The sequence below is a fragment of the Argentina anserina genome, chromosome 4 (genome assembly GCF_933775445.1).
Source record: "Argentina anserina chromosome 4, drPotAnse1.1, whole genome shotgun sequence".
NCBI lineage: Eukaryota > Viridiplantae > Streptophyta > Magnoliopsida > Rosales > Rosaceae > Argentina > Argentina anserina.
Genome location: NC_065875.1, coordinates 10,109,685 through 10,123,210, shown reverse-complemented (window position 1 = coordinate 10,123,210; position 13,526 = coordinate 10,109,685). Strand labels below are relative to the sequence as shown.

At 36.6% G+C, this 13,526-nt stretch overlaps 1 protein-coding gene across 3 annotated transcripts; it reads right to left on the bottom strand.

Moving 5' to 3' along the window:
- Nucleotides 1-2,780: 2,780 nt before the first annotated feature.
- LOC126790594 (protein SEMI-ROLLED LEAF 2) lies at nt 2,781-12,523 on the bottom strand. 3 transcript variants are annotated; one of them, XM_050516897.1, is made up of 21 exons: nt 12,473-12,523; nt 12,320-12,363; nt 12,067-12,223; nt 11,885-11,959; nt 11,685-11,800; nt 11,476-11,590; nt 11,151-11,279; nt 10,163-10,210; nt 9,421-9,623; nt 9,126-9,322; nt 8,761-9,050; nt 7,922-8,071; nt 7,488-7,835; nt 7,234-7,383; nt 6,809-6,884; nt 6,113-6,240; nt 5,781-5,981; nt 4,531-4,671; nt 4,324-4,452; nt 3,941-4,147; nt 2,781-3,286 (listed from the first exon to the last, which is right to left on the bottom strand). In XM_050516897.1, the coding sequence occupies exons 3-21, from the start codon at nt 12,199-12,201 to the stop codon at nt 3,128-3,130; spliced, it is 2,997 nt and encodes a 998-aa protein (XP_050372854.1). In that variant the 5' UTR covers nt 12,202-12,223; nt 12,320-12,363; nt 12,473-12,523; the 3' UTR covers nt 2,781-3,127. The 3 variants fall into 3 exon arrangements, with proteins under 3 accessions (XP_050372854.1, XP_050372855.1, XP_050372856.1); XM_050516898.1 differs by having other exon boundaries at nt 5,781-5,963; XM_050516899.1 differs by having other exon boundaries at nt 5,781-5,939.
- Nucleotides 12,524-13,526: the final 1,003 nt, after the last annotated feature.

Below are 13,526 nucleotides of genomic sequence, written 5' to 3'. Positions count from 1 at the left end.
GAGCACATCATATGTTGACTTATGAGCCTCTGTAGCATTGGAAATGGAGTAGAGGGCCATGGAGGTTGAGATTTGAGGCTCAATAGCATTTGGAGTGCGACGGAGCAGAAAAATTGTATATGAACCACACACAATGCATAAAAAATGCATTAAGAACATGTAAACATGAAGAATTTGTCTATTTATTATATTGTAGTGGACAAAAATATTTGTATATGAATAAAGGTATTTTTGTAATTTAATAGTTAACAGAAGTTAATTAAAAGTTGTGTCGGTTGTTAGCGTGTGACCACATGGGAAAACACAAAACATAGCCTGCCATTGGTAAATACTGACATAAAATTATAGTTGATGGTAATTATGTATAACATAAATGTGGGTTTTTAAATAGGAAGCTTTTATTCATACTTCTAAAAATGGTATACATATCTCTCTCATTTTCCAAATTGTATTTAACTTTGTCAACTCATGCAAAATTACAAATAAAGACACGAAGTTGATATATTATACTATAGGCTTATAAGCCATATCACTTGTTGATTGGATAATATAATCAAAAGACAATTGTAGGGAAAATAGGCTTTAGAGCGCCGCACATACAGTAGCACAGCCGAGAGGGCTCACAAGGTGTGATCTATGCCCAGTCCAGCGGCGCCACGTCCCGGCATCGTCGTTGGACGGGCTCTAGCAGACCTAGTGTCCAAAAAAGAGGGACAAAGTTGAAGCGAGGACTGTGGGGGTTCAACGTTTCTAGCTCGATCGGAAGATGGGGTGGATGATTGGGGGTTGAGGAAGATCGATGTGGGGCTGGTGTGCCGAGGAGTGGAGTGGCAGACGACTGGTTGGTCTGAGGCGGTGTTGTAGGATAGATGTTCCTATGGGGGTGGCAACTTGACAACATCGAGGACTGAATCAATTCGGAGTTCAGATCTCTTAGATCCGGCTTGGGTTAAGCGTTTGTGTCTGCTTTCCGGTGGTTTCGTTGCCGATTTCTTGAAGCTCTAAGATGGCTTGTGATCTTTGGGCGACAAGGTGGTAGGGGAGGTTGTGTTGGTGCGCATCGCCGGTTCCGGTGAGATGGTGGCGATCTGCCTCATGCAACATGGGTCTTCGGCTTGAGCCTAGAAATTCTTGGGTCTGGGTGGGGCCCATGGTCCATGTTATTTTTATTTTCTAATTAATTTTCTTTTTTTTAGTATTCATAGCTATTTACTGTGTATGTCGAGCTTGTCTCGACAATACATCAGACTTTTGTTCTGACTGCATGTCGTGCTCGTCCCGACTCTTTTCTTATGCTTGTTTTATTTTCTTTTGGCCTGTATTGGGTCTCCTAGCTTCTCATGGTTTGTTCATGGGTGTAATGGTTGTTGTGCTTCATTGCTAGAATAAGGTGCTTACTGCGTGTCCCCTTGGTTTCGAGTACCATGTATGTCTACTGTGATGTTGTAACGGCTCGTACCATAAATACTTGTTTACCGTAATGTGGTAGTGGTTGGATGTGTAGAGTATTTGGCTTTTGAATGAATTCTTCCATCCTCAAAAAAATTACCAATAAAGACACAAACAATTAAAAATACTAATAAATATTTATTTAAGCAACATATGTCAATCCAGTTAAGATTTTTTTTGTCCTACTAAAATGGTTCAATAAAAAAAGTTATTAAATCAAGATAATGAAAATTGAAGCATAAGAAAATCATATGCTCATTCAAACATCATCTAATTAATGCTAACCAACCATTAAAAATTCTCTGACAAACTATGAGCAACATCCAAGTGATCATTTTGCTCTAAAATCAATAATCATACTTGCATAAACTAACTAATTTCCCACCATCCTTAGAGTTTGATCAAAGAAAATGTTATAATTCATTTTGTTTATGAATTTTGTATGCATATTGTTATAAATGTTTCGTTGATTTAGTAAATTAAAATATTAAAAAGATTTAACGGTTGAATATTGAGGTATGAAAGTCTTAAAAAAAATTGAACTATGGGCAATTATGGAAAATGAGGGATGTGTAAATAGCATTTTAGTTATTTGTAAAAGTGAATTGGAGGTACAGTATGTTGAGTATGAAGGTATAAGTACCTTTTTATGAGATATAAATAGAAACTCCTTTTTAAATAACGTGTTTGGATCTTATAAGTTTTATTTTTGAAAATAAATCATTGTAGATCAAATATTTTATTTAACTTGTACCTATATTATTGTGCAAAAGAAGCATGATGCATTACGCTATAGAAACATGCATAGACTAGTGCATGTCGCTACTTCATTCATGAGTTAGCATCTTATTTGCTTTGCATCTCTAGAACTATGGGATGTATACTCCGATAGTCCCAGGTACACTCCACTCCAACCTTGCTAATTTTTAGGACCATTCAGGTAAACCAATATTTTGTTAAAACTTAACCAAAACGTATCTCAGAGAACGGGCAGCTTTCAATTTTGGCAATTATAGAATTGCACCCAAAATTTACTATCTCCATCAGAACTTTTAAACCCAAAGCATTAATATAAATGGAATCATTGTAAGGCATTCATCATTTGATTTTCTGCTGTCCTTAGAATATAGTACAGTACACGTGATTAAGAGCTAGCCAACACCTATAAAAATTGCAGAAAGACCAAGTTATCATGGCCGTAGCAACATTTTTAACAGGTGGTCTTCATAAACATCTAATATATGTCAACCAGCTACATTTTTGCAAAAGCTTTATAATGATTACGAAAGAAATAGAGGTCAGACAATCAAAAACAATCCAAAATTCAAAGGTAGGCGTAGGAAAATGAAAACTTGTATTACCAAACCTCTCCCAAATGTTTGTCCATACAATATACAACTTGGGGTGTACTGGTCATTATAAATCCAAAGTGATATATCTACATAAATATCGACAAAACATGGGCTTAAAACACTGCTTGCCTTTTTGGAAGAATCCCTTGTCTCCATTACAACTCTCCTTTCTTGCATTTGGCCATGAAAGGTAGAAGCATCTAAACATACTTAAAACTGGTTGAAATTTATGCTAAAGAATGAAAAAATAACCAATTTCTGGAAGACTGTAAGAGTAAAGAAAAATGAACTATAGATACGTACACAAGTGTGATACAGATAGTGCATTAACATCCAGCAGCTTTCAAGAATTTGTCATAAGGACTTGAAGGTGGTAATTTAAAAGAATGCTGTCCATACTCACGTGAGCATATGAGGAGCTGGTTTTTAGATTGGATTTGCTCATTGTCTTTCACCTTTGGCTCCCCCCCTGAAGATTCCAATGCCTGAACGAAATCTAAGTTAGAAAAGATAAAAAAAAAATAGTAATGCAGACAGACACAAACCCACACGTACATACACAGAGACAGGCACACAGCAACCCAAAACAAACAGATAATAGATGATAACAACAAAATGGACAGTATCACAGATTAGCATTTTTATTATATTATAATTCATAGATCAGCATAGCATGTATGCCAGTTTAACCACCTTTACTAAGTGAAAAATCTAAACTATAAGGCATATATTGTGACATCACGCTATCCAGTTATTCAAACTTTACTATTTTCTTTTTTAAAATCAGTTCCTTCACACACACAACATAAGGATACAAGTACAACTGCCAAACTACATTTCAGAGGGGGTAAACTCAATTTTATATATTGACAGACCAGAGCTTTCACTCAAATTCTAGGGCACTGCAATGTGGATCCAGCAAACCTTCGGAAGTCAGAGAAATAATATTGTTAGGAACAGTTTAAATCTAAGTATTGTAGTGATCGATGTGGGTCTGGTGAACTTTATCTTAATCCTTTGGGTCAGTAAAATCCTTTTATAATTACTTTCTAGTCAAAGGAGAATACAATTTTAGACCTGATATACACTAAGCAGGCAAAAGTGCATAGACATATGGAATCTATTCTGAATTAACTGACCATGGTAGGTGAAGCATGGGATTTGTTTACACTTTCACTGGAGAGCACTAATGCCTTGGTTTCCAGTTGATGTTTGAAACTATGAAGAACTGCCATCTTTTTCTGTTTGCCCATTACAAGGGCTTCACATTGGCTCTTCATTTGGTCATATGGTACAGGCGTCGTGGAGACTGGGAAGCTTGCAACCTGTTGGGCTGTTTCTAGAACCTGGGATAATAAGCCGAGTTGTTATATCAAAGAACATGTGAAGCTTTGTACATATATTTTGCTTATAGAAAATGGCTGGCCCTTGAATCTGACTAAGGAATTTCAAAGGCTTTTTGTCAAGCAAGATCTCAACATAATTTGTAAGATGATAGATAGTATCTAAGAGCTTGTCTTACTGAATCCAGGAGCTGATTAACATTAAGAATGTCGAGTGTATTGATGGAAAGTGATGACTTGCGGTCTGACTGACTTCCACTAGGCTCAGGGAAGGCTTCTTCGTCTGTCAAGGAACCTGGAGGCATCACCTGAAAGAAAACAGAATCTGTTATAAATACATATAGCTGAAAGCAATGACCGTACCGATACAATAAACAAAATATAACCTCATCAAAATCAGCAAAATCTATCTGGGCAAGAGGAGAACATGGTCGTGGTGTCTCCATGAATAGCGGAGCTCCTAATGGAAATGCATCATCTGGTGCAAAACCCAGTAAGAGTTCCTTCTTGATGCTTGACAATTCATCCTGTCGGGAAGAACATAAATATATAAGATCAAGTACAAGACAAAAAAGCTAGGGTGTGAAATTGCATGTATAAACATCTTTTGTAATAACTTGTAGAGATATAATAATTTTTGGGAAACAAAGAATTATATCATAGCTATAAAAAAAAATTTTGAAACTCTTTTGCCAGAATTTATACTTGAAAATCATTAACAATTCAAAAACCAAGACATGATAATAAATATCTAGTCAATGCCTGATATACCTTACCCTTACCCAAATCCAAGAAGTTTCACCATGCATTACTTCCATTAATAAAAACTAGCAAGCATTTTCAAGTTTGGTCCCTACATCAGTATAATGGGTGTATTCCCTAGCTTTTTGGATCAAGAAAGCATTTTTTACTTTCTCCAACATATTCACGCCAAATACTTTTTTGTGTGACCTCCTTTTCAGTATACCTTACGGTATCACAAGCTCATTAGTACATAATGAAGACTACATGCAATACCATTTCCTATTTGTGATGCTTAACATCAGAATTCCACCCATATCTATCATCTACTAAATAGGTTTCATCTGGAACTTTTTTTGACATTTATATGTCATCGTTAGTAGTTTACGTATAGTCACTTGTAACACAATTCTTCTTTAATTTTTTTTATGTGTCCAACAAAAGAAATTGCCTATTTTAGCAAAAGTATTAGGGCTTTGATAAAGATGGGATATTAGCATCTATTGTACAGATGTTAGGGATAAGTGACCCAAAAATAGGAAACAGTATTTGCTTTAGCGTCTACTTTTGAGTACTTCTAACACTCTACAATACAGGAAGTCTCTATAGACTTGACTAAAAATAGGACAGAACTCTGCAGACACTAAATTTGTTATGTAATGTCAGAATCAAGGCAATGTAACAGTGCGAATGATATCCATATATCATATATCGACTAACACTAAACGAGCACAGACCTATTGATCAACAGCATTACTTAGTTGGGTTCTGCGTTCTTACTAAGGTAAGATCATTTCCATTAATACTTATAAAAATTTGATTAATACATCAAAATAAGGTTAGTTTCATTAAAACCATTTGCTTAAGATATTATAAGAGAGATCATGTATATCACCTCTGACAGTATGGAAAATTTAGTCATGAAGTGGGATATCACGGTTTCTTTCAACAGTTGGTCATCTAGTTCAACTGCTGAACGAGAATAAAATGCAGCATCTTCGTCTTCCTGTGATCCAGAAGATAGCTTATCCGAATTGGAGTCAATCGAAACTGCCTGCAGACGGATATCGTCAACCAACTGAAGACGAGGATCAACCTATTAATAAAATAAAAGATATCAAAAATTTTGAAAAAAAAAAGAAGGATCCCCAAAAACAGTTAGATCAATTTTCAACAAGCACCACATTGAAAGGGAAATAATCTGAAAGGTAGGATGTAGAAACTAACCATTTGATCTGTCAATGATGCTTTAACAATGGGAATTAGCTCAGTGAAATTCCCAGCCCGGGCAGAGAATATAAGCATGTATGACGCCAACGTATAAAGAGACCTTCTACGAGATTCGTGCAAACCCCCTTCATTACAAATTGTACATGTTAGGCCCACATATGTGGTATTGGTGCCTATATGTGAAGCACGTAAAGTATAGAAATAGATGTCATGGCCCTAATTGCTTAACAATCTGGGAAATTAACTACTTTTCAAACTTTCCATTTCTGATAACAGCCAATGCAAAGCTTTCTCATTGTTCAGCATTTCAGGAAAACATTGCTGACCACACCCTTTTCTTTTTCCATCTTTGGTCCACTAATAACTGAGTTCAAGGAACGCATACAATCTCACATTCCTCAAAGTTACATTATTGTTGTCACATGTTAGGCAATTATATGGAAAATACATGGGTTGGAGCAAAAGCTTCCCTTTAACAAAAAGGCAATCACACTAGTCTGAACCAGGAAACATATAAAGGCTAATTTAAGTAGGTGTGCATACAAGAGCTAAACCTGCTTGCAGTTTTTTGTTTTGGGAGAAGGAAACCCGCTTGCAGTTAAGAGTCTTACCATTCCGATGTTCTCTGCGTGTCTGCACCAACTATGTACTTATTCAAAAAAAAAGTATCATATGATGATAACTCCAACTTACCATCTCGATCCAAAGAAATAGTCCTGATGGAGAATGCCAGCTGGAAGCATCTTACTAAAGCCATATGACTTGGAGCCTGCAAAGACAGGACGGAGAAAACTCATTATCACTAACAATTGAGCTAGGCAATTTGGCAATAAAAGAGAATAATTATCATAGTTCATAAAATCAAGTTGATGAATGTTGAAGACACTCCTCAACTCTGTCCAAACTGTAACTCATTTTTAATTCTTCATTTATTACATCTGCGCTACTAATCATCTGCCATGAGATCTTCTTCACAAAACAAATGACATGCCTTATTTAGGTCGTTATCATCGACTCATCGTTTAGCTGCTGTAGTACTACTGTAACCAACTTGTCCCCTATAATAAGGATGTCCTCAGTAAACCAATAACATTATATAATATGCATTAAGTTCCCACCTTTGTTCGGGTAAACAGTAAAGCAACATTATAAGAATTAGCCATCGCCTCAAAATTTGCTGGGGTATTCTCTGCAGATGTTGCCTGAACCCAGATGGATGAAAGCAATAGACTCACTTGATGACTGCTTAAGCGAAGTGATGGTAGTTCCTGGAAGTTATCAGATAAACTTCAGCTCAGCATATAAATTAAGACGCTGATTGTTAAGTTTTAACTACTATAAGTCTATAACCAAATAGTTTGAGATCTCATACTGTTCTTCCACCCGTCAAAGCACTCTTGAAGCTATAAGATTTGCCAGATTGGATTTCACACATATCTGATATCTGACTTCCCTCTTCCCTCACCTCTTCATTCTCAGGTGCTCCTGTGTCTTTCCCTTTCTCATCAATGGAGAAATTCCTATCCTTTACAGAGTCCAATCTACTGACAACTGAAAAGCCAGAAACAGCCTGCACAAGATTCAATTTCAGCTGTAGCCAAGGAACATGTAGAGATGGCACAAGAACAATAGAGAAAATGCTGTGTGCTCCAACACGTGTTTCATGGTCTAGGTGTGTCATTGCTATGAGTAATTGGTGAAGCAGAGCATCAGGGAATGCCTGAAGAAGTGATAAGTTTATGAGGTTAGATGGTTAAACAATATTTGAACATGAAGAAAATAAAATCTGAAAATGTAACCCCTTGCCTTCTTGTGATAAGATATATTCGGAACAGAAGAGACCATCTTTGCAGCTAGATAGACAGCAGAGACTGTCGCCCTAGCTACAACAATACTAGTTGGGATAGTCTCCAGCAGTACAGCCATCGTATCAAGTATGGGTCCCACATCTCCAACCTATTAAATCAAAAACAGTTACACAAGTGTAACAACACTGAATAAATGATCCGTTGCCAGTTGCCACCCAAAATAGACACACACACACACATATATGTAGACACACAAAATCAAAGAGCATGTTTTTGTCCTACTAAAAAATGGTCAATGTTCAAATTTACTTTCTGCTTCATAGTCTACCTAATCTACTGAGCAAAATAACTCATTATACATCTTCAACATGAGGTCTTATGAGAATCTTTTTTCAACCCAGTTTAAGAGCAACTTCCCCCTGTCTTTCCTAATTATAGCAATCACCTACCAAAGATCAGTATGTGGTGAAATAAGACAAACATGAATTATAACCTCCTAATTGTATCTTCCGTTCCTATCAAAACACCTAAGCTAAAGAAAGTACAACTAATACCAAGAGCTTAATCAGGGGATTCTCTATAATGAATCTTCAAGTTACAGTAAGAATAATATTTTCAAAGTGCCAGATACAATCGTCTTATGAAGAGAGATCACACGCTGATTGTGTAATTTACCAATTTCATGAGAGAGAGAGAGAGAGAGAGAGAGAGAACTAAACTCAATAGGAACCCCCTCATGAAGATTCCAAAAATTTTGATTCCAGAATCCATGAGAACTTCTCCAAAATCTCATATGGTTCACTCCTCACTTATAAAGTTCACATGAAAGAGACATACCTTATATGACAGTTGTGAGATACATCTCTCTAGTGCTGACTGAAGATCTTGGTTCCAATTATCTGTACTAGTAGGGTTGGACACTTCAGCTTGATTTTGCAGGCATTTTCGCAAATGCTTTATCAGGTCAGAAATTGCACCAATAATCGCAACTGATGCATGCTGCTTTGCACTTTGTGCTATTTGTGTGGTGACATTTATTATATCTGTTTGCAAGCGAGGCTGTTTGGCAACATTCTTATGATCCAAGTGTTTGACCAATATGGACAATAACAGATGGGAGTTACCGCCTGGTATTTAGATAAAAATCATAAGTCAATAGAACCCAAATGTGGATAAATAAGAAAACACAAGGAAATCCAAACCTGATTCCTCTAATAGTGACTGCAGATACATTAAAACATAGTAGGCAAGTGGTTTATCAGGGGACCAATGGTTTGCAGCATCAAAATTTTGGAAAAGGGGTTCAAGCACTCGACGCACTGTTGTAGCTTCCTTTGCCAATCTGGCTATATTACCTAAGCAAACCTTTGACCAGTAAGAGGGACACTTGTCTGTATCACTGCAAAAGTGGCTTGTGATCAAGTAGTGTACGTAATGGCAATATAAACAAATCCGAGCAACATATGAAAGAGATTACAGGGGGAAAATTAAACTAACATTGTAGGACCCAACTCAGGGTTTTTCAGGTTTGGTAATGAAGGAACCTTCTGACTAACATCAGGAAAAGATGAATCATGACCATCTGCTTTTAGGACTCCTTGAACCCACTGGTTCTGAGATTCAGAAACTTGTCCATCTTCTTTCGCATTCCCAGGTTTGGTATGGAAATCCGTGCAATTTTCCAAAGTCACTGATATGATCTATTCCGGAACGGAAAAAAAATTCAAATTGATAGCAAAAGTCAAGATTTATCCATACTCCAGAGACTATCCAACAGATATGATTGTTTTACACCATACCAAATAGTTTTTCTTAATATAGTTCTAAAGACGGATATTTTCTAAGGAAATTACGCTCCAACTGAAATCAATTTGGACATGCCCTTAACTTCATTTATTTACAGTGTATTTCACCAACGAGATGAATGGAGTCATGAGATTGCTAACTTGTACCAAATTCATCCATTTGTTTGATACAGTTGGATCAGCACACAATTTCGAATTTAGTTGACTAAAGGTACTGATGATCATTATAGTGCACTTTAATGAAGGCATGGTTCTGAATATAAAAGTATAAATGCATATTTATGACTATGAAACTACAATTTGGAATGTACGCAAATAAGAACACTAATCAGATGTATCCAAATTGATTTGGACAAGAGTACTGGCCACAAAATAATGTCTTGTTTATGCCAAAAATAAAATTACAGAGACGATGAAGGGTTTGGATTACTCACATTGTCAAAATCCATTGAGATATGAGAGTGCTCACCCATGAACCACACCTTCATACAAAGAGTACAATAGAAAAAAAAGGGTAATGTTTTAGTCAGTTGAACAAAGAGGAAACAAAAGAAACTAAGAATGGTTCACAGATAATGTGCTATATCAAAAAATTATTATCGCACATCAATACTATTATTTTGCAATGCTACTGCATATACATACTGACACCACACAGAGCGAAATAATAATAATAATAATAATAAATACTATTATTACATGTGAAATTACATGTAGACCCTTACACCATATTCTAATTTAAATTTGAATTTAATACATAAAGGAAAAAACATAAAAAGAAAAATCAAAATTGGGAAAAAAATATATCTCTCATTGTAACTTCCCACTTCTTACTCTTATTTCTTCTCACATCTTTAATAAAAATCAAAACCAAAATTATTTAATTAATTACTCACCCCCATCGGGTGTGTTTGCTTCTATTAATAATATAAATTATCAGAAACTCCAGTAGCATAGTCAAGGAAAAATGGGTGGATTTGCTTATATTTTTGGAAATCGAGAAATAATGGTTGCACTTTGGTAGACGGCTTGTGATAGTTTAGTTTGGTGAACACAGAACTGAACCAATCCATGGTTCAGTTTAGTTTAGTTTAGTCTATCACGGCTTGGTAGACAGCTTGTGATAGTTTAGCTGTCACCAAGCTCAATTTAGCACAGTTAGCCAGAGATGAAATAAACTACATCATTACTACTGTAACGACGTCACAGTCTTGAATGTAAACATGAATGGAATTGAGATGCACAGGCAGACAAGTTACTTAATATTGTCATTAACTAAATATATTTTTGAGAGAATATTGGAGACACTAGAAAAAACCAAGGAAAAATAAGAGAGTGCAGTATAATGTAACATATCATGCATGCATATGAGACTGAACCAATTCATAGAAGCTTAGAGCCAAGAGAAAAAAGGTAATGTACCATAAAAGCCAGGGATTGCAATCCAGCTGAACGTAAACGTAGAGCTCTATCATCATCTCCCATTTCTTGAGCCAATTCACAGAGTTTAGGAATAAGGCCTTCTAGGTTGAACATGTGTGTACTATCAATCTACTTTTATTTCAAAGAGTCAGTTACACTTAACCAATGGAAAAATTAGAATGTGCAATATTATGTATCTCTACAATTTAGTCAAATCCTAGTTTTGTCCCAGACCCATTAAAAGTCCTTTAACTGCAAAAATACCAAGTATGCATCATGCAATTGGCAGGATATACCTTACAGATATAAGATTATTTGTAAGTACCTGGCTATTTATAAAATCGACAAGTGTATTGCAACCCAGAATCCGCATTTCATCATGTCGGGTTTGTTCTAAGAGAACCCGGATAATTCCTAGTAGACTACTCGCAAATAGTGGCCTGCAAGCATTGTAGTTCACGGAGACATTTATCAAGCATTGATCAGTTTATGGTTATCTGCTACCATTTTGGAAACTCCAGAATGCAGACTCACATTTGCTGTTTACATGAAGATAGTAACTTGGTATAAATGCGCAATATGACTTTAACAGATCCAAAGTGTCCGTTTCGCAAATCCTTGTAACATTTTTGCTCTAGGTGTTCAGTAATCTGTGGAGAGAAAGATTGAAACACACGAGAATATATATATTCTAGTCACAAAGTAAAAATGAAAATGAGAGGATCGGAGCTTACCTTGGGGATACGCAATGGATTTTTCAAGGCATATTCACATAGTTTCGCAATCTTCCTGTCATTGGGTTCAGCATCCTGCCAAACATAAGCATATATACAAGTCAAGTGCCATTGTTTTTCTCAGAAGAGACATAAAGTCTCTAGAGAAGTGAATGCGTGAGTGTAAGAAGAGAGTAAGTAACCTGATGGCGAGGGAAGATGTCAGAAAGAAGCTTCTTGTAGCGTTTGACAGGTTGCCTGGAACGAGCACGCAATGAGGGACAGAAGAAACAGAGGTTACCGCAGGCGGGCACCACTCGCCTCGACATAACCCCCATTTTCTAACCCCCTCTTCTCCCTCTGCATTCATCAAATCAATCTCAATCTCAATCTTCAACAACAACAGGAACAAGAACAGCAACAACAAGCAAGAACAAGACGATCGATCTGAATTACCTTTACGGACCAGTTTCTTTAAGCGCTGGAGATTGCGATCCGGACTGCGCAGGCAGGCGACGAGACACAGAAACAGATATTGGTGTCAACTAGGATCTAGGAGGAAAAGTTCGAGCTGTTAAAAAAACAAAAAGGAAGAGGAGAAAGTCTTACCTGCTGGCTTGAAGAAAGGATAGCAGCCAAGGGGAGGATTCTGTCCCCCAGGCTTGTTTTTTCTTTTTCTCTCCCCGTTAAATATTCTCTCTTTTTATCCTTGTCATCATTATTACATGTTCAATTTCACTTATTACACCCTTTTTTTTTGTCAATTTCATTTCAAATCTCAATTGTTTTTGTTGTCTAGGGTTATGTCGTGTAGAGTTAAGACGTGTCAAAAAATATTCATATAGACTCAACTCATTTAGTAATCGTGTCAACAATCTGAATTAAATTCAACCTTATTTATTAAATATGTTACCCGTTTAGCACATTTAATAATTATATTATGTCATGTCTATGACAAAATGATCAATTTTCCTGTCGTATGCATGGACGTACAACGCGATCTAAAGACACGTGTCATCTAGTTGTTTCCAACTACCAGCAGCACGCCATTCACAATAAAAGGGCCCCTAGACCTCCAAGCAGAGGTAAAGAACTCATTCCCAACATTTTCCTCAATTTAGTTATGCAATGATAACTAACTTGAGTTTCGGAAATGATTAAGGGCAGAGTCCACATTCAATATTCCCTCTAACTTTGCTTACTGTCTTTGAGGAATTCGTACGGTCAGAGCTGAACTAGGAGTTCAATTGTAACCCCGAAATTACACACCAAAACATTGACCTCATCTCACAATACCGAACCCATGACATGATGACTACAAGTGATCCCCGTAAATCCACAAAAACCACAGAAAAGCCCCCACTATGTAACCAAGTGTTAGACAAGACATCTAGGAAATATTCCAAGATTGAGATTACACCGAACTTTTTTTCATGACCAACAATTACGCAAGCTATCCACCAGAAACTACTTTTAGCACCCAAAATTAATGAGTCATTACACTGCCCAAAGCGTAACCAAGCCGCTAAGCAAAGCATCCGATGAAATCCACAAGCTTCGGCGTAAGTAAGCAAGCATAACCATCTCTATATCCATTATGCGAGCATGTTGCTTCGGAACCTCATTCTGCCCTCATTGCACAAGCAACAACAATTGTTACACC